This window comes from Saccopteryx leptura, chromosome 1 (assembly GCF_036850995.1).
Source record: "Saccopteryx leptura isolate mSacLep1 chromosome 1, mSacLep1_pri_phased_curated, whole genome shotgun sequence".
Lineage (NCBI taxonomy): Eukaryota > Metazoa > Chordata > Mammalia > Chiroptera > Emballonuridae > Saccopteryx > Saccopteryx leptura.
This window is the reverse complement of record NC_089503.1, coordinates 320,049,373-320,070,099: the sequence shown is the minus strand read 5'-3', so window position 1 is coordinate 320,070,099 and position 20,727 is coordinate 320,049,373. Positions and strand designations below refer to the sequence as shown.

The 20,727-nt window shown below is 56.0% G+C and overlaps 1 protein-coding gene across 2 annotated transcripts in view; it reads right to left on the bottom strand.

Moving 5' to 3' along the window:
* Positions 1 to 20,727, bottom strand: part of SHANK3 (SH3 and multiple ankyrin repeat domains 3) — a 52,274-nt gene that overhangs the window by 9,005 nt on the left and 22,542 nt on the right. Inside the window, exons 14-22 of one of the 2 annotated variants that reach the window (XM_066358803.1) lie at positions 19,318 to 19,393; positions 18,984 to 19,066; positions 18,251 to 18,375; positions 18,016 to 18,148; positions 16,994 to 17,074; positions 12,777 to 12,800; positions 8,411 to 8,541; positions 7,685 to 7,769; positions 1,078 to 3,334 (exon numbers count right to left, since the gene is read on the bottom strand). In XM_066358803.1, the coding sequence (XP_066214900.1) occupies positions 1,078 to 3,334; positions 7,685 to 7,769; positions 8,411 to 8,541; positions 12,777 to 12,800; positions 16,994 to 17,074; positions 18,016 to 18,148; positions 18,251 to 18,375; positions 18,984 to 19,066; positions 19,318 to 19,393 (2,995 nt within the window). The remainder of the gene's footprint in view (positions 1 to 1,077; positions 3,335 to 7,684; positions 7,770 to 8,410; positions 8,542 to 12,776; positions 12,801 to 16,993; positions 17,075 to 18,015; positions 18,149 to 18,250; positions 18,376 to 18,983; positions 19,067 to 19,317; positions 19,394 to 20,727) is intronic. The other variant, XM_066358804.1, reaches the window with a different exon arrangement.

The window sequence follows — 20,727 nt, the reverse complement described above, 5'->3', positions numbered from 1 at the left end:
TGGGGACACACTCCAGGACCTCCATCTGGCACCGTGAGCTCCCCAAGCTCCCACTCATCCTTTGAACCCTGAACTGGAAGAGGGCAGATCAAACAAGCCCTTGTGAGGAAGACTTGAACTCTGCCTTCCAAGTGGACAGTCAAGGGCCTGCAACATTGGTCAAGATAACAAGAAGTCTGAAAGGGGAGGAGCCCCTAAGGGGCACAGAAGGGCCAGCCAGGGGTTAACCACTGTACCTCAGAGCAGCACCCTTGGAGACACGGGTCCCCGTGGAGGAGGAGCCGTGGGAATGGGCTCGAGCCAAGTGCTCCGGCAGCTTCTGCCCAGCCAAAGCAACCCCTGCCCCTTTTCCAGACACAAGTCCCCACCTTGGGCAGGAGGTGGGAGGGAGGATAGACAGAGGGACGAGGGAAAGTACGGAGAAGGCAAGAGGGCCGATGCAGGGCGCAGAGATGGTATGACTCCATCTAAGAATGGCTTCTTCGTGTCCTATCAAGATCACACACAGAAGTCTGTGTCTGAGGGGCTCTGAGGCAGTGCTGAGAGACAGAAATGTTTCTGTGGCAGAAAACGAAAAGTTGGTGTGGGTCCCAAAAGAAAAGGGCAAGAGGCAAGAGGTAGCTACAGGAAGGTGGACAGCAGCCACGTGAACACATGAGGATGGGGGGAGTACACCAGGCCACAGGGAAGTCAAACAACTGGGCAGGCAGGGTGCGACTTAGGGTGGACCACAGATGACCCTTAATGGTAGAGGCTGCTTTGGTCCAGAGCAAGAGAAAGCTGCCCCCCAGGCAGGGAGCCTCCAGAGGGCTATGGAGGTGCTCATGCCCAGCCTGGACCTCTGGCAGTTGCGCAGCTCTCACTCTCAGCACCAGCAGGATCAAGAAAACAGCAGCCCTGACATTTCAAATCCCTGAGAAGCCTTCTGATTCAGACAGACAAGGCAAGGCCAGATGAAGAACAGAGGGGCAGATGGGGGAGGACAGGCAAGGGGAGGACAGAAGAACCATATGGGCAACAGGAAAACAGGGAGGCCCGTGGAGATGGGACAGGACCCTCCCCAACTGCCCTGCTCACCGAGCTGCCGCGATGGGCGACTTCTTGGAAGGGTCCAGCAGGCCGCCCAGGCCGCCGACTGGTTCCTCCCCCAGGGAGCGCGTGTCTTTGTTCAGCTGCTGCAAGCGGGAGCTGAGCTCACTGATCACAGTTGGTTTGTCGTCTTCGGGCCCAGGGAGCCCCCGGCTCTCCAAGGGGTCCCCCCACAGCTTGGACCTTCTCTGGAAGAGGTAGCGAGGACGAGCAGGCCCGGCAGCAGAAGCCAACCCAGCGGAGGTGGCGTGGTGCTGCTGGGCTATGAGCTCACTGTCCGAGGACTGCTTCAGCAGAGGGTCCCTGAAGGTCACCGGCCCCTTCCCCAGCGGGGACTTGAGCTTGGGCTTGGGAGGCACTGGTGGCTTCTCGAGTAGAAAAGTGTGTCCATCAGCGAAGGAGGTGTGGGTGTCAGTGAGTTCCCCGCTCTCAGAGCTCAGGGTGGACATGCTGGACACTGTGGAGATCGTGCTTGTGGTCTCCAGGTGGGGGTCGCTGGAGCTGCGTGTGTCTGCCTCCTCCACCCCAGAGTCAGCTGCAGACTCGGGGGCTGGGGGCAGCTCACTGCTTGGCTTCCCTGAGGCCGGGCCTGGCACCGTGGTGGGTGAGGGACCTGGGCCAGGCAGTGGGGTGGCCAGAAGGAGCCCGTTGGCAAATTCTTCAGGGGGTGGCACCAGCCCAATGCGAGCCAGCTCCTCTCTGGTTTCCTCGTCACTAGAGGACAACTGGGCAGGTGGCAGATTCACAGCAAAGACAAGCTCTGGCTCTTCCTCTGAGCTGCCCTGGCCTGGCCCGGGGTCTTTTGGGGTGCTGCCAGGGGGCTGGGCCTGGGGACTGGGCAGGGGCTCTGCCACCACTGCAGATTGTGCGGGTGCTGGGGCCAACTCTGGGGTACCCAGGCGCTCCTCTTCAGCCCCCAGCCCACTGGGCTCCTGCCCATTGCTGGTGGCATGGACAACAATGAGGCCAGCTGGACGCTGCAGAGACGTATCCAGGACACTGAGGATCATGGACTTCTTGTCCTCGGGTGACTTCCGCTCCTCCCGGGGGGCTTTCTCCGGCTCCCTACGAGCAGGCACAGGAACCCAGGCTGGGCTCCTGGGAGAGAAGGCTGGGGAGGCCAGGGCTCCTCGCTCAGTGTCTCTGGCTTGAACGTCCACAAACAGGGGCCCAGAGCGGTCAGTGTCAGGACTGTGCACAGGCGTGGGGGACCGGGAGGGTGTCTGGGAGGCCAGAGCCCGCTCCCGGGCAGCCAGCGCAAGGGCCAGTGGTGAGCTAGGGTCCAGGGGTTTGCCAGTGAGCGGGTGGATGAAGGTGGAGCCGGAAGGCCCAAGGCTGGGGCCGCTGACCAATGGCTTCAGAGCAGAGACAGGGGAGGGCAGCAGCAGGTCGCGGCCAGTGGTGGCGCTGGCCCCCAGAAGGCGCTCATCGATGGAACGGGAGGGCTGCAGAGAAGGCAGGTCTGCGCTGGGGGGGCTGCCCTCGATGGCTCCCACCGACAGGAAAACGGTGGAGCGGCGCCGCTCCTCCAGCCTCCGATCCTTGGCTGGGCCTGGGCCTGGGCCGCTGAATGCCAGCCCGGGGCTGTCCCCAGGGCCGTAATCAAGGCCGCTCGGCCGAGGCCCGCGGTGCGTTGGGGAGGGCTCACGCGCGAAGCTGCCGCCTCCTGGGCCAGGGCTGCCCACAGCCAGGGCCGCGCGCTCCTGGGCATCCTCCACCTGCAGCTGCTTCACCAGCGGACTCTTCCTGCGCTGAGGCTTGGACGGCGCGAAGAGGCTGGCGCTGAAGGCGCCCAGGTTAGCATAGGGGCTGTCGGGGCCCGGAGGCCTCGGCCGGCGCTTGGGGCGCTCTGGCGGGGTGGCCGCTTGCGGGGGCCGGGGGACGTCGCCCGCCTCAGGCGCCGAGTCTTGCAGGATGATCATGGAGCGTGCGCGTTTCTGCCGCTCGGTGTAGGGCAGCGGACCTAGCGGCGCCCCGGATTCGTACAGGCCAGCGGCCCCCACACCCAGGCGCGCCTCCAAGCCGGGTTTGAAGCTGGAGCGCACCGTGTCGTAGGCCCGGCCAGGCGGAGGAGGTGGTGAGAAGGCGGGGGGAGGACCAGAATCGAAGTAATAGGGAGCGGGCGGGGGTGGCGGCGCGGTCTGCGGCGGGGGTGGGATGCCGCGACCCTCGCGCACCGAATCCTGCATGGATGTGCTCCGCGGGAAGCGCCCCTCCAGCAGGGACGCCAGCTTCTCATCCTCCCCTGCGGACAGAGGGGCCCGGTCAGCACAGGCGCTGGTAGCTGGAGACTTGGAGGAGGCCCTTCTGCAACCCAGCGCCCGCCCTACGCAGAGGCGACCCTGTCCCAACTCCATCCCAGTGCAGCCCGGGTCCCAGAGTATGGGGATGCCCCTTAGAAGTCAGCAGGAGGTGCTAACCTGACCAGGAGGATGGAATCAGGGCGGGCATGGGGTCTGGGGTTGGAGAGCAGGGGAGGCTGGGGGAACCCAGAGCAGGGATTCTGAGCAAGGCCCACGATCTGCACAAGACCACTGCTGGTTCAGGGGGGTTCTTGTGAAGGCTGGGGAGAGATATATAGGGTAGGGGGGCCCATCAGCAGAAGCTCTGAGAAACGACCCAAACTGACCACGACTTGGGGCCAAGACCTGCCCAAAGAGGGTACGGGCAGCCCGCTAGTCAGAGGGGTAGGGTAGGGGGGCTTCCCACTGGAGACTGAGCACATCAGAACCACCAGCTGTGGAACAGGTAGGTTTCACTGGGAGGCCCTGGTGGCAGCCAGCCGCAGGAGGGAGATGGTCAGAAATGAGAGGGACGCTGTCCCTGAGCAGAACTGATATACAGTAGACAAGGGGACAGCAGGGCTGTGGCCAGTGGAGCTAAGCCTCTGGTAGGAAGAGAGGGGCTGCTTTGTGCACATCCAGTGCAGAGCCACATGGACAGACTGAACTAGGAGAGGCCGCCAGTCACTGATACTACCCTAGTGGTTAAAATTTGGTAAGTTTGGGTGGAAGGGAGGACAGGAGAAAAGATAAAAATAGATCTGCAGGCTGACCACCTCACCTGTCTCAATTTTATTCCCTATTGGCTATGTGACCGCAAGCCAAGCACTGAGCCCCTCTGAGCCTCAGTTCTCTTATGAGAAGCACAGGCTAGAATGAACCCCTTTGCCTGCCTCAGACGTAATTAGGATCTGAGCAAGAGTAGGGCGGAGTGCTCAGGGACCTCATCTTCCTGCTGCCTGCCTAGAACCTGGCAGACCCTCCTTGTAGACAGTGTGGACACCTGTGCTGCAAGTGTGTTCACTTAGGCTGCAGGAGCAGACAACCCAACCCAAGGAGAGTGGATGAACGGTTGGTTCCTCCATGTTCACACGCAGGTCTCTGGTGGAGTGCCTTGGGGATCTACACCTGGCCTCCCTCTGGGCTAAGTGATATTTTTATGAACCCACCACGAGGCAGCTTGCCTGTCCCCAGCCACCTCCTCCGTTCACCACCACTACGCTCTCGCCAAGCCACCCACGCCTTGTTTGCATCTTGTCCTGCAGAACAGCTCTTGTATCCCTGGCCCAAAAAGGGCGGGCTTCTGTGTGAAAAGGCTTTACTGACATTTCTTAACCTCTTGGCACTGCCTGCTGCCCCTGTGGGGCTGTGAGCTGGAGTCATTTAAAGCTCATAGCACAGGGCTAAGTGCCTGAAGGTGACCCAGGTGGGAAGTCAAGTTCATCATCATCATCATCGTTTTTAGGTCCCACTGCTGGACATGAGAACGCTGTGTGTAAACCCCCATAAGTGCATGAAACAGATCTATGGGGTGGGGGGTGGAGGGCAGTGCTCCTAGACGCTGCAGGGGGTCTGGCATGCCAAGTTCTAACTTCAGGAGAACAAAAGTCACTTGCCTCAGGATGAAACGGGGAGCCTGTTCTGATGCCATCTAGGGTGGGCAGGGCCCTCTGCCCAACAGTAGCAGCAAGCATCTCCCTAGCACTTGAGCGCCAGCCTCAAGATGCTGGGCTGAAGCTGCTAATGCTAGCAGTGGCCATCGCGCTTGGTACTCAGCTGTGAGTGCAGCCCACTGCGGGGGCCTCAGAGTGGCACTCGAGGCAGGTAAGTCCTAGGTGGTCCCCATGTTTATGGATAAGGACCCTGAGGTTTCAAGGATTGAATTCTGTGCCCAGGGCCACACAGCCAGAACAAAGGGTGAGCGCCCTAGCAATCAGATAACTTATGCAGCAGGCCAAGGAGAGGAGGTTAAAGACAAGCTCCTCTCAGTTCACTTGTGGACCAGTCCTGAGCACCAGAGGGCCTGGGAGGGGTGAGTGGGGAAGAGCTGCCACCTGGGCTTATGTAACGATGGGCATGCACTTAAGATCTGAACCTGTCAATCCTGGGACTGGGTGTGGCTGAGGGACAGGCCTCTGGCAAAGTGAGGACAGATGTGAGGATAGGCCTCTGGCAGTGAGGGCAGATGGAGAACAGTGAGTCTGGTAGACCCGGATCAGAGGGCAGCAGACACAGAAGTCCCTGGATGAAGCAGGAGAGAGCTGGACTGGTTCCCAGGACCCCAAGGCAATGAGGAGGCCACAAAGGGTCAGCTGCAGGGGCAAGGTAATATCTGCTCTGCAGAAGGTCCCATTTGATCAGAGGGTGGAGCTGGGGCAGAAGGTCAGGAGGAGAGCAAAGCTGTGGTCCAAGAACAAGACACAGGCCTGGCTGGGCAGGGCTGCAAGGACGGCGAGGAGTCAGGAGGAAGGTATTTAAGGAGGCAGTCCACCCTAATTTGTCAGGGGGAGCACAGAATAAGGAGGAAGCCATGGAGGACACCCAGGGCTTAGGCCAAGGGGGTAGGGGGTGTGCCTCTGAGCTCCAAAGTGGCTGCAGTCTTACCTACACTCTTCCCCACCTTCCCCCCTACAGAAATGACCCATAGCAGTCCCTGAAGGGCCATGCCACACACGATGGATGGCCTTTATTACCAATTCACCACATGGTCTCCCAGAAACCCCCACTCATCCTACATGTCTAAGCTCAGACACTTCCCCCTCCGGTCTTCCATTATTCCCAGGTATGGCTAGTCATGTCTCCAACTGTACGTGCTCCTTCACACTCACCATGTAACTTCCAAGCTGAGCTGTCTGCACACGTGTCACCTCCCCCAACTGAGCCCCACACCTGTCCCAGGGTCAGCCTAGAGTAGGATCAATCATCAGAGGTCCTAGGGTGAATGAGGGATTGGGGTTGGGGTAGCTGGTTGGCCAGACAGGTGAACAGAAGACAGAGAAGGCAGCTGTGTGACCTTGGGTGAGTCATTTGACCTCTTTACCTCAGTTCATCGCCTGTAACACAGGGATCCTAGTAGTGTTACTTCCACAGGGAAGTAACTAAGTACTACATGAAGCAGTGAGCACAAAACAGTGTTGGAGTTCTACATGGGCATTTCCTGGTTAACAGATGATGGGTGTGGGGAGTTGTACAGGACAAATAAATGGACGAGTGGACAGGTCTAGGGGTCGATGGATGAACAAGTAAGCAAGAAAAAGGCATTGGATGTCTAAAGGGACAAGCAGTGGGCCGGAGTTGTTAGATGACCGGGGCTAGAGAAGACATGCCAAATGTGAGGCATGACAGCAGCTGGGCTGCGATGAGGTCCCAAGGGAACAGGTGCAGAGGCAGCCAGACCAAGGACACAACCTTAAGAAGGACCCACATTGGTGTGGTGTGGTGTGGTGTGGTGTGGTGTGGTGTGGTGTGGTGTGGTGCAGTGCGGTGCGGTGCGGTGCGGTGTGGTGTGGTACGGTGTGGTGTGGTGTGGTGTGGTGCGGTGCGGTGCGGTGTGGTGTGGTGTGGTGTGGTGTGGTGCGGTGCGGTGTGGTGTGGTGTGGTGCAGTGCGGTGCTGGAGGAGGACTGAACAGGTGCAGCTGATAACCGATTGGAAAACCAGGAAGTGTTGTCCTAAAACTGTGAGAGGAGTTTCATGGATGAGGGAGCAGAAAAACTTTAACTGAAATCAGAAAGGGAAGGGGTGGTCAAATGTCCACTGGGAGGAATGCCCTGGGAAATACTGGTGACCATGGTGAGAGCAATTTCAGTTTTAAGTACAAATAGGGCTAGCCTTCCTCAGGCTGAAGAGCAGGTAAGGGATGGGAGACAGCAAGTATAGGTGACTTTTGGATAAAACTGGCCTTGAAGAAGAGAGGCACTGAGTGATACAGGGGGTAGGGTGGGGGGCAGGTTCAAGGGGAGAGTCATTTTAGGATCAGAAACATGACATGTACTCAGGCATCTAGAATAGAAGAAGACCCAGGGATTAGATGCTTGCACTTATGGGAGGTATATGAGGGAGAGCCATGGGATGAGAAGCCACGGATGGGTATGGGGGAGTCTCAAGGGTCTGTTTTAGCAAACTATCTCTGGGTTTGATGAAGGACTGACCCCCACATTATATCCACAAACATGAGATTTCTGGGCTGGGACCAGGGAGAGGCAGGACTCAGAGGGAAACCCTAGTTGAAGGTGGTGAGAGGGGTCCTCCAGCCCTGCACCCACCCCGGCCCCAACCCAGCCCTGCCCCATGCAGACCCCAGCCCAGCCGTACCTACAGACTTGGTCCGTGGAATCCCCTTCCGCAGGGAGCCAGGCAGCTTCTCTGGGCCTGGAAGGCCCTGGCGCTCAAACAATGACTGTTGGAGTCAGGGAGGGTCCATGGAGGTTACAGGACACTGGAGCCCCCAAGCATGAACCCAGCCCCACCCATGCTCTTCCTAAGCCTAAGATCACACACCCCGTGCACTATTTCCAACATGCTAGTGCCCAGGTGCCTGCGTCCAGAGTAGGGCCAGCCAGCAGGGCCAGCCAGCAGGGCCCGGCCACAGAGAGTGTTGGGCAGGGCTGATGCAAGGGTGTCCAAAGCAGACAGTGGCCCTGGGTGTGGCCCAGGTGAAGCTGGGGGAGCGGTGCAGGTGCCCAGTGGAAGACATGGGCTGGAGGACAAAGACATCATTTCTGGGGTGAACAGGGCTGTCACAGAACCTGACTCAGGCACTGAAAGCCACTCAGCACGTGGTCAACTGTGGCCATTCTGGGAGCTGAAGTGGTCCCAAGTACCTCTGGGATGGGCCGTGGGGACCTTCACAACCACCCCTGGAGAGTGAGGTCCAAATGATGGGCCCCTACCCCAGAAGATGCACAAACGCCCATGCTCTGCCCGGTCCCCAGTACCTCCACCTCCCAGTACCCTCTCCCCCCAAAAAAACCCATGCCCAGCACCCCCACCCCCAGAACCCTCCATCACCAGCACCCCCCTCACATCCAGCTGGCTTACGCTGATCTCGGCGGGGGTGATTCTCCGACTGGTGGGCCGCTGTTTGACGGTGGCCGCTCTTGAGTCAGCATCCGCGATGTCAGGCCTCAGTGTGGGCTCGGCCGCGGCTGCCAGGATCTCGTCTAGTTTCTCTGCACAGCCAAGCAGGTGCTATTTCAGCTGCCAAGACCTTGAGTAGCTTCCCTGTTCCGTCCCCTGTGCTGCTGAGGCCACCTCAGACCCGCACTCCCAGGGCATGCTTTCAGACCTGGGACGGGCCTTACACACCTAGCCCAGGCCCTGCTCCAGCCTGCCGCTCCATCCTCGGGGAGGCTCCAGGGGACCCCGGAGACCCTGGAAAAAGGCTAACTGACCATTAGGGAGAGGACCCGGACATGCTATAAGAACCTGGAGTCCCCCCGAGTTTCCCTGCTTCCTTTGCCTCTCATTTCCCCCTCAGCACAAGGTCTCCCTGTCCAGGCCTCATTGCACCAGGACAGGCCCTGAGGAGCAGCAGTGCTCACAAAAGATGGGAGTCAATCAAGAATGAGTGAACAGTCTGACCAGGCAGTGGCACAGTGGGTGGAGCTTCAGACTGGGACGCAGAGGACCCAGGTTCGAAACCCTGAGGTCACCGGCTTGAGCATGGAATCATAGACATGACCTCATGGTTGCTGGCTTGAACCAAAGGTCACTGGCTTGAGCAAGGGGTCACTTGCTCTGCTGTAGCCCCCAGGTCAAGGCACATATGAGAAATCAATCCGTGAACAACTAAGGTGCTATAAGGAAGAATTGATGCTTCTCATCTCTCTCCCTTCCTGTCTGTCCCTATCTGTCCCTCTAACTCTCTGTTTAAAAAAAAAAAAGAGTGAATGGTGGCACTTTCGGAAAACAACTCATCACCCAGCCCAAGGCTGGTTAGGAGGCCACTAATATCATCTGGGGTAGGAGGTGTGGGAAAAGGGTGTGGGAGGCAGTTGGGAGTGGGGCAAGGAGGACCCCCCAGGGGGTTGACACCAGAAAAGGCCCAGGCAGAAAGGCACCTGGAAGCCTCAGGCACTGTTCTCAAATCTATGACCAAAGAAAAGCTTCTTTTGTTTTTATTAAAGTTATTTGATGCTTTTTTTTTTTTTTTTGTATTTTTCTGAAGCTGGAAACGGGGAGAGACAGTCAGACAGACTCCCGCATGCGCCCGACCGGGATCCACCCGGCACGCACACCAGGGGCGATGCTCTGCCCACCAGGGGGCGATGCTCTGCCCCTCCGGGGCACCGCTCTGCCGCGACCAGAGCCACTCCAGCGCCTGGGGCAGAGGCCAAGGAGCCATCCCCAGCACCCGGGCCATCTCTGCTCCAATGGAGCCTCGGCTGCAGGAGGGGAAGAGAGAGACAGAGAGGAAGGAGGGGGGGGGTGGAGAAGCAAATGGGCGCCTCCCCTATGTGCCCTGGCTGGAAGTCGAACCTGGGTCCCCCGCACACCAGGCCGACGCTCTACCGCTGAGCCAACCGGCCAGGGCCAAGTTATTTGATGCTTTTAAAGGTGTTTTTTCATTATCAACACGACTTGGAAGTTTTGTTAAACTCCAAGAATTCTGGGTGGAGGGCTGGGGTGGGCCTGGTCAGAGCCAGTAAGTGGGGCACAGCAGGGTATTTATCTGCTGTCAGAGGGACATTCTTACTCACTCAGGAGCCCCACTCACTCCACCCTTATTAGCTCAGGCTCGAGATCTCCAAGCGCTTCCTGACTCAGGGACTGTGCCAACCCTGGACACCCGGCGTCAGGTTACCCGAGTGCCCCCACTGGAGGACGTCTGTGGTCAGCCTTCACACCTCCTACCAGCACCTGCCATTCCGCCTCTGCACCCCATCGTGCAGAGTAAATAAATTCCTGAGATGTCCAGTACCCAACCCAGACTCAGTTTCCTCACCTGAGAAAACAGCATACAAACGGCATCTGCTTGAGTGTTGAGAACTAACATCTACCTAAGAAGTGTCTGGCTCTGAGCAGGTACTGAGCTCACATTCGCTACAATCCTTCCTGTCTACACGCCTCAGCTCCCAAACTGTTTACAGTCTCCCAGAAGAGCAAGTGCCCTTCCCCACAGGCCCAGGGCACCCATCCTGGTCCTGGCACAGGTCAACCAATGTTTTAATTCACCAGCAAACACGCCCCCACGAGGACCAGCTCCCAGTGCTGCCAGGTTCTGACCACAGCTGGCCTGTAGAGGCCCTCTTGTGTTTGAGATGAAGTGAGTAACTCCCTTCGGAGCAGAGATCACCATCATCACGTCCTAGGTGACGGTGCAGAGTTAGAAGAGCTTTACCTGAACCCTCTCCTCTCATCCACAACTAAATGGAGATGTTGTCACTGCCCTCATTCCACCCAAGAAACAAGCTCTGAAAGAAAAGCGTGACCAGATCATACATGCAATAAGTGAAAGGTCAGACTTAGCTGCCAGGCTGTCCAGAAACCACAGACAGAAAGAGAAGAGTGGGCCCTGGCCGGTTAGCTCAGCAGTAGAGCATCAGCCTGGCGTATGGATGTCCCAGGTTTGATTCCCACACTAGAGAAGCAACCATCTGCTTCTTTCCCCCTTCTCTCCCTCTCCCCCTCCTGCAACCAGTGGCTCGATTGGCCCAAGTATAGGCCTCAGGTGCTAAAAATAGCTCGACTGATTCAAGCATCGGTCCAAAATGGGAGTTGCTGGGTGGGTCCTGGTAGGGGGCACATACAGGAATCTGTCTATCTCCCCTCCTCTCACTTACAAAAAAGGGAGGGAGGGAGGGAGAGAGAGAGAAAAAGAGAGAGAGAGAGAGAAAGAAAGAAAGAAGAGTGGAGAGAAACATTCCATGGGGATCATGGGCACCTGCTCACCTGAGCTGTGAATCTAGAGGCTGAATATCCAGGTCCAGAACTCAGTCCGAGACCCACTGTGACATGCTCATAGAGGTAGCCGAGCATAACTGCTGGGCAAGGGCTCTGGGGCTGTTGCCAGACGAGAATTATTTTCCAGTGGGAAAGAATCGAGTTCTGCACACTACAAGCTGGTGAGATTGATACTAATCCCCAACAAAATCAGAAGATATAGCCTTAAATAAGTCATTTTAGACACTTAAATAAGGAAACAAAGCCCCTCAGGAAGCGGGTCTGGGTCACTGGAATGGCTCACCCCCAATCGGCCTCACAGACGCAGCTGCTGGGATGCACTGCGTGGTGGCTGCAGCCAGGACGCGGCTGTTTGAACAAGCGGGCCTGCGGGGGCGATGAATTGCGGTCACTGCCCCTACAACTGGTGGAAGCGGGCAGGCCACAGCACAGCACCCTGGGAGCCCCGCTAATGAGCAGAGGACAGAACCGATGTGCTCCAGAAATAGCTTGTGTGTCAGCCTCAAAGGTGTGCACAAAAGTGTCACCTGTTTCCCTGCCTGAAGAGATGCCAAGGAAAGCACGTCCTCTGGGCTGGGGAAAGGGCGGCGGGAACTCAAGAGGGAAAAGCTGCAGGTTGTGTGCGAGAGCCTGAGCTGCAGGTGGGCACATGTGTGCTGGCACAGGGAGGCCCCAGGTCCCAGAGTGAGAGACCAGTGGACACCATGCACACGAACAATGAGAGGGCAGAGACACCTCTGGCTTCCGACTGACCCGGACTCCAGTTCACCCGAGAGATGGAGGAACCTGGCAGAAACCAGGCCCTGAGATCTGACCAGATGCTGGACCTCAGTGTCCAGGCCCAGATGCTGTCCCCACACGGATGCTGTGTCCCTGGCAACCAGGCTGGACACACAGAACACAAGAGGACGGAGCCTTAGGCGACACTGAAGGTAGGAGCAAAGGGTAGTGAAGCCAACAGCTGGGCAATGTTGGGCAGGGGTGCTCCAAACTTCCTCCCCAATGCTGTGGGGCCCAGACCCTGGCTCTAAAGCACTGGGCTGACCCCAAAACAGATCAACACAGAAATAGGACCCGCATGCCAGGAACAAGGGAGCTTCCAGTGCAGACAGAAAGAAGCAACATAGGCCAAGTCAATGACAGATGCTCCCGCCCGCAAAGTGCCACAGCTGGACCCTCTGAACCCTCCCTCCCTGGCTCCAGGCCTCCACCATGGGAGTTTTTCAGCTCTGCCTCACCAGGCTGCCCCAGCTCACCAGAGCCCCAAGGCCTGTGACCCAGCTTATCACATCCCCAGGTGGCCACACCCTGGGAACACCCTATCTGTCCCTTTACAGGTCCTTCTACTGTGCCCCCACCAGATCCCAGAGAGAAGGCCATCGGAAGGTGCAGCCCAGGATTCCAGACCACCCTGACTTGAACTGGAGCCTCCTTACACACCGGCACTTCCCTGGACAGGGGTCAGGCAAAGCAGGCCCTGGGGACACAGCAGATGACTCACCCCCTTTCCTTCTCCGAATGGAGGCTTGGAATCAAGAAACAGAGCAAGGGGGTAAGAGGTAGGCTTCATTCTTGCTATCCAGCCCCCATTCCCCACTCCCTTTGCCCCATCTCTCCCCCCAAACCCTTCCCAACAATCAGGCCCTCCCAGATTTCCATAACCCCAATCTACGCTCCCTACCAGAACGAAGGGGCAAATCTGCCCAATGCCAAGTCAGTACATGGCTTGAAACTCAAGGTAGAAACAAGTACAAACAGAGACATATGCTTTTATGTGCATGCACACACACATACTTGTACATGTCCATTCACACACATGCCCATACATGCTTGTTCATGCTCACACACACGATGCTCACACATGCATGTGCACATCCACATACATCAGCTCACACATGTTAATGCAGTCCACTCACATATGTGCACATGCTTGTGCATGTCTACATACATTATGCTCACATGTTCATGCACATCCACTCACACATGTGCAAATATGATGCCCATGCATAGCCACTCATTTATGTAAACACTTGTACATGTCCACACACATCCACTCACACATGACCACTCACATACAACACACTTGTGCACACCCAGTCACATGCTTCTGCACATCCACTCACACATCTGATACTCATACATGCCTGTGTACCTCTATACAATCCACTCACACATGTGCACCCATGCATGCTCATGCACATCTGCACACACATAAACACGCAAATATGCACATATATGTGGAAACATCCACGGACAAGTAAATCAGATTTTTTTCAGGGAAAGGGAAAAATCCCATGAAAACCAAGTTTGGAGGCTGCTGATGGCTGCACTGGTCACCTGTGAGCTTCTATGCAATGTGTTTCCAATAAAGGGCAAGTCTGTGTGCGTCTGACCACGGCCAGTCAGAGACCACACACTGGCATGGCATCTGCCTCAACATTCTAATCACAAAGAAAAAGGGACCCAGAAGCCCCAGATTTATCATAGGGAAAGTGGATGAACAGGAGGGAGCTCAGACCTGCCAGGTCCATCCCTGACCTGGGTCCCCTCCCCCCTGACCTCTGCAGCCCTACCACATCCTTGGTTCATGCTGAGTAGATGGGCACATGGGAACCTTGATGCACCCATTGCTGAAGGACACTGAGGGTGTCCTGCTCTTGCTTCTCCTACCACCTACCTCAGGGAAAGGTCCCTACCCCATCCCACCCTCTCCGCCCCATTTCTGCCTCCCACCTCCACCCTGTAGGACTTTGTTTCTCCCCCAGACCCTCTGAGCAGCAAGCAGTCACCTGGGCATGAGCCCCCACCCTTGCCACCTGCCTTTCCTGTCACCTCACATTTTCCTTTCTTCCCAGCTGTTTATGTCATCTTCTCAAGAGACTGCAGGACCCTACAGGGTCCCATCAGTTCTCAACAAATTGACACAGAACTGACACGTTAATGTTGGCAATGAGCCACCAGGTCTTATTTCTTTCAAAAGCACAAATTCTGGATCATGGGCTGAGCCCTGTGGTACATGAGAAGACCCTGATGTTAGCCTGACTTCTTCAAACCATTGTTTCTAGAGGTCAGCAACCGGGCTGCCTCCCAGGACAGCAGTCCTCTGAGGGCAGGAGTTGCTTCTCCTCCCAATGCAGAGACATAAAGAGCCTGTGTCCAGCTTCAGTCAAAGCTGTGACCCCTCACCCAGCAGTGTGGACAGAAGTTCTGTACTAAGACATACCCTCATCATCCCTCCCCAAACTCTACTCAGGAAAAGTGGGCAGACAAGGCTGACCCGAAGCTGAAAGACCGAGCCCCTGGAAGACAAGGGCCAGAGCAGAGAGGAAGGAGGCTCTGCTGTTCACGAGTTTCTTCAGACAGACGCAGCCCAGAGTCCCTGGGTCCTTGGATTACAGGACTCAGACTGCCCAAGCACATCTTTGCAGAGATTTGGCAGGGTCCCTTCTGAACATGCACTGAGCATGGCTATTATGGTGTCTGGCCAGACCCAGCTGCCTAGCGGCACTGGTTTATTGATCAGTTTGGATCCTCAATGTGATAGATCAACTTCCCATGACTACCTCAGGCTCTTGTAACCTTGGGGCCAGAAGTCTGCTAGTTTATCTGCCTCACTCTTGAAGGAGTGTGTTTATCTAGATATAAAATTCTAGGTGGGAAAGCATTTTCATACAGGGCTTTGAAATTACAGTTCCATTGTCTTCTAGCAGTTACTATTGCTGACCATAAGTCAGCTGTCGGTCTTCCTGTTCCTCCTCAGTCATCCAGCTTCTTTGTCTGGTCGTTACAACTTGTCTATTTGTCTATGGCATTGTGAAGTGTTACTATGACAAGTCTAGGTATGGATTCATTTTGTGTTTCCTTGCTTGGGTCTTATATTTCTTCAAATTGGAGTCTCAACCCCTTTTTTCAATTTTGGAAAATTATTACCATTTACTCTTCAAATATCGCATCTTCCCTGACCTTTTTATTCTTTGGGGGTTTTCTCATTTATTCTCTATGTCTCATCTGCCCTTTAACAGCCTGTATCTCCCTGTCTCCTGTGCTGCATTTGGGTGATCTCAAACTTATCTTCTAATTCACTGGTTTTTTTTCTTCAGCTGGGTCTGCAGAACAACCCTGTCCCATGGCAGCAGAGGGAGTCCTGTTTATCCCAGACAGAGATTTTGTTTTTTAAATCTCAGTGGCTATACTTTCTGTTTCAATAACAGTTCTTTAAGATCCTTTTAAAATCAGCCTTTTCTTTTTCTTTTGGTACTGTCCTATTCTTTCACTATGAATTGTTTTTTCTCTTAAATTTGGTATTTAATCACCCTATTTTATCTCTTTAATATTTTTCTATGATTTTCAGTAATTTTTATGCTAATTACAGTTCCTGGGCTTGGTTCTAGCTTTCCCACTTCTCAGTGGCCCACACTATATCACTTGGCTTTGTGGGAGCATGAGAACCCCAACCTTTGCCCTGAGAACCCACATCCTACCCCAAGCCCTCACAGCCTCTAGAGGCATCAGCTTCCCCTCACTCCTTGGCATTGATTTCTTTCTTCATTTTTGAGACCTAGGGAATTCCTGTTTCTTTGTTTTGAGATGGCTATGTATTTTTAAACTTTAATTCTATTCATAATATTTATGGGGAAGGAAACTCTGACCATGTCAGCCCACTTGATTTTGGTGGCTGTCCTCCACACCAAACTAAACTGCAGTCCAGAGGACCTGCTTGGCCAGGGTGGCTCAGCCTGTGGCCAGAACAGGGTCAGGACTCAGCAGCGACTAAGGTCAGGAATGATGTTAGGGGACAGGCAAGGGTTCTTTCTATGGCTGTAGAAGAACAAAGCCAGAAGCCAGAGCTGAAGCTCAGTCTACAACCAGGGTCAAGGTCAGAACTAGGTCAGCTCCCAGCCCGGGACCAATGTCAATGCTCCTTGTGTAGCTGAAGCCAGAGTAAAGTCTGGGACCAGAACAGGGTTTGGACTGTACAAGAACAGAGCACATTAACAGTCACATGTACCAGGACACGCTCATGACAAGGACGCTGATAGTAACAAATGTTAGGACGTGGCTATGTGTATCTGGACACGCCTATGATGAAGCTATTAACAGTCACATTTCTCAAGACATGCTCACAATGAGGCTACTGATAGTCACTCTGCAATCATGCCCACAACATGCCCATCAAAGCCTTGATATACTCTGTGTGCCTCCTGAAGCCCATGAAGGCTTGTGCTGTCACTGCACCAGTGAGGTTCACACAGTCGTGAGGTCAGCCACTCACTGTGATCACCCTGCTTAGCCAGTGAGTGAGCAGGTGCTGAAAGGCTAAAATAAATGCAAAAGTCACGCAGCTCGTGCCTGGCAGAGCTGGGAGAGGGCCCAGAGCCCCTGACTCCTGCCCTTTTCTCACTCGGATGAAATGAAGGAGTCAAGTCAGACTGAGCCACAGGCAGTAGGCACACGTGCATACAAACACACTGGTGGGTCAGGCCCAGCTCCCACCACCATCCTGGTGGTCCCGCTGATCATCTCCAGCCCTGTCACCCAGCCCCTTGGCCCTCGCTCTATCTTCACATCACCTCCAGCACCCACCCATTTACTTTGACCTGTTCAAACATCTGTCTGTCGGTCCTTCCTGACCTCTGCCTCTGCCTGGCTTTGGCCCCAGCTCACTCCACCCGGCCTCCCACCCTGGGCTGCCCGCCACCTCCTGCCTCCATTGCTCACCAAGCTCCTCAAGCTCAGCCGTCATGGACTTGGAGCGCAGGGTCAGTGTGGTGCTGGGGGCCCTCTTGGGCGGTGGTGGGGCTGCAAAGAAGAGGGAGGCCTTGGCCCTCCTGTCCAGCAGCGGGCAGCGCGGCGTGGCCAGGTGCAGGTGCCACTTGCGCTCCACCGCCTGGATCTCCTCGTACTCCCGTGAGGACGCGTCGCACTGGGCCAGGATCTTGTTCAGGCTGCGGCTGGATGCAAACTTCTTCATGGCGCTGGGAGCTCAGGGGGTGCCGAGGAAGGGCTGGGCCAGGGCAGGCGGGGCCTCGGGAGGTGGTCAAAAGCCCCACTGGGGGTAACAGTGCTGACCAGCTCCAGCCTGAGTGCCCACCTTGTAGACTCCAAAGGCTGAGCAAGGGGTACCAGAGCCATGGGGTGGGGGCTGGGAGGGGTCCCCAGCAGGCTGGGCTCTTGCTGCTCCAGGGCTTCCCTAGGCCCTGGTGGCCACTGCCCCTCAGGGGACCAGGGTATGGTCAGCCAAGTCAGGGCCTGGGCTGGGCCCAGTCAGCAAAGCCTCCTGGGCCCAGGCTGAGCCGCAACATCGCGCCGCGGGGAAGACGCTCTTCCTCTTCCCTCAGGTGCCGCCTCCCCCTTCCCTCCGACAATGAGCGGAAGGCAGCATCAACCTCACAGTTGCTATGGCAACCCCGGCCTCCAGGCAGCTGCTGGCAGTGCAGGGAAGGAGGGCTCTTCCACACCAGGGGCTGGGGGGACGCCAGGAAGCAGGGGACGGGGATCTGAGGAGGGGCAACCTGGGGTCAGGGGTCAGAGGCTGGAGGCCAGGGTGGCAGTCTAACATCAGGGACTAGGAAGGGACTGAGGCCATGAATGGGCACAGTTCGCCTAGGCTCAGTCAGACATCTGATGTCAGCAGTCTGGGGTCAGGGGGTGGGCAGAGGAACATGGGCCTAGAATCAAAGGTCTAAGGTCAGGAGCCAGAAGGGAGAGTCTGGGCTGATGTCTGAAGCCTGACCCCTCACCTCTGCGCCGAGCGCCATCTTCTTCCGGCTTCCTTGTCACTGACACAACCTTCATGACCAGACGGTTTCCGCCTTGGCGGATCAGAGCCACCACCTGCTTGTGTCCAACCTTCACCACATTCACCCCATTCACCTGGGACAGACAGGCAAGTGGGTGAGGACGGTCCAGGTGTGTCCTCTTTAGGGCTCAGAGGTCAGTACCCCACCTAGCTACACAGGTAAGGATGAGCCTCACCTCGATGAGGAAGTCTCCTGTGCGCAGCCCAGCCCTCCAGGCCACGCCCTCCACATCCACGGACTCCAGGTACTGAAGCGCGGGGAAGGCTGGTGTGGGCGTGAACTCCTCGATGGGGGTCTCTGCTGCAGGGGTGGGCGGGACATTAGGAAGGTGCTTCACCAGCGTGTCCGGGTGGAGGCAGCTGCCACGCAGCAACCACCCAAGAGTGGTTCAACATGCTGAGCAGATGACAACCAGGACAGAGTGACCTGGGGCTGAGGCTGGGGCAGCAGCTAGAGGCTGCCCAGGGCAAGAAGACCCAGCCCAGGAATCCAGGACACATCCCTCTGAGAAACTTCCCACTCACCACCCAGAGAGGCCCCCCACTTGGTTAGACACACTACAGTAGAGACCCTGGACTTCCAGGAGGAGGAGTCATTGCCTTCTGTATTGAAACATTCCCAACTGAGAATACAGTCACAGCAGAGGGACAAGGAGGGGTGGAGCCAGAAAGAGAGCAGCAAGGGCAACGCAGCAGACAAGGCAGGGGACAGGGCCAGGGTAGCGGATAAAGTGACACAGGGGGCAAGGGACAGGGCCAGGCAGGGGTGGAACAGGAGACAGGGCGAGGCAGGGAGAAGAGCAGAGGGGTAGAACACAGGTAAGACAGAAGATGCCATGAACAGCTTGCAGCCCCTGCCAGCCTGCCGCCCGCCTCAGACACACTCACGCCGCCCCCACCCTGCATTACCTTTGGCCCCCCGAAGCACAAAACCAAAGCCCTCGTGATCCCGTTTCTGCAGGACGGCCACCTTGTCATCAATGACATAATCACTGATAAAGGAAGAAAGTAGGAAAGGGTCAGGAGAAGTCTGTTGGAGAGCACAGCTGACCAGTCCGAACCCCATGTATGCCTCAGAAAGGATCCCTCAGGCATGACCCACCAGAGTTGTCCTTGGACTGACCTGGGAGGAGGAATGGGCACCAGCTCTCCCTCCCAAACCTCCTTGACCAGCTATCAGCCTCCGTCCACATCTGATGTCCCATCTGCATGCGTGCCCACCTGCCACCTACCCCTGCCATACCTGTGTGAGGTGAGGCTGTCATAGGAGCCCACTGTGTAGTGACGGAAAAGGCGCTTTGTCCGGTCCTCTCGGGTTTCTGTGGGGAGTTTCAGTTGTTGATGAAGGGCCATGTCCTCTAAGTGGCCTGAACTGCCCTTCAACCATAGTGCTCACCCTCCTCTGCCCATACACACACCCCTGCCCTGGTTTTGGCACATGGAAGTGGGGGAGAGCAAATCCTGGGTCCTGAGGTCAGAGGGCTGAGGGAACCATGTGGGGGAAATTCTGGCTTCTGGTGTCAGGGTCCAGAACAGGGCAGGAGCTGTGGGTCATCTCTCCATGATGCACACAGCAGACCCGACAAGGCTATCATCATCCTTAGAGAGCCAGAGCCCCAGAGCTACCAGAAAAGATGTGCATGTATGAGGCATGCATGTGTGACCCACTGACACATGTAAGTGCTGTGCTCACACATGTGCTTATGCATGTGCATGTCTGCCTGTACGTGACCAGTCATGTGCCAATGTCATGCTACGTGCCCACGTGCACTGCCATGGAAGTGGCACTGTGTCTTCACAACCCTGCACACAGCCCACTGATGCTCAACATCATGGGGTCCCTTGCTCCAGGTCTTGCCTCTGAGTGCACAGGGAATCCTAGTGTGAGGGGCTGAGTCTCCCCTTCCCTGATGTCACTGCATCGCACAGAGCTTTGTCCCATCTATACTCTAACTCAGGGGTCGGGAACCTATGGCTCACGAGCCAGATGTGGCTCTTTTGATGGCTACATCTGGCTCGCAGACAAATCTTTAATAAAAATAATAATGTTAAAAATATAAAACATTCTCATGTATTACAATCCATTCATTTCCTAACGCTCATGGTTGCGGGTGGCTGGAGCCAATCACAGCTGTCCTCCAGGACAACACCAAATTTTTATCGGATAATGCTTACCATACATGGGTTGTTATATGGCTCTCACGGAATTACATTTTAAAATATGTGGTGTTCATGGCTCTCTCAGCCAAAAAGATTCCCGACCCCTGCTCTAACTCAAAGTCCCTAGCAGCCACTGCAGAGCTAGCCAGCTGTCTGCCTGCTGCCCCACCCTTGGCTTCCCTCATTTCCTATAAGCAGGCAGATTCTGTCTGATGCACGCCACCAGCATGATCCTCCTGCTCCAGGCTCACTTCTGCAGCTGCCCATGAACCAGATTCTCCCAGCACCTCTGTCTCCAAGGTGGTTTCCCCAAGATGGTTCCACCACCACTTGCATTTCAATCCTTAACTCTGCCCTCATTCTCTATCATTTTAGCATTTCTCAAGATTACTTTCTTCATTCAACAAGTATTATGACACTCCTACCATGTACCACTGTTTGTTTTAGGCACTGAAAATACAGCAGAGAACTGAACAAAGCCCCTATCCTATCC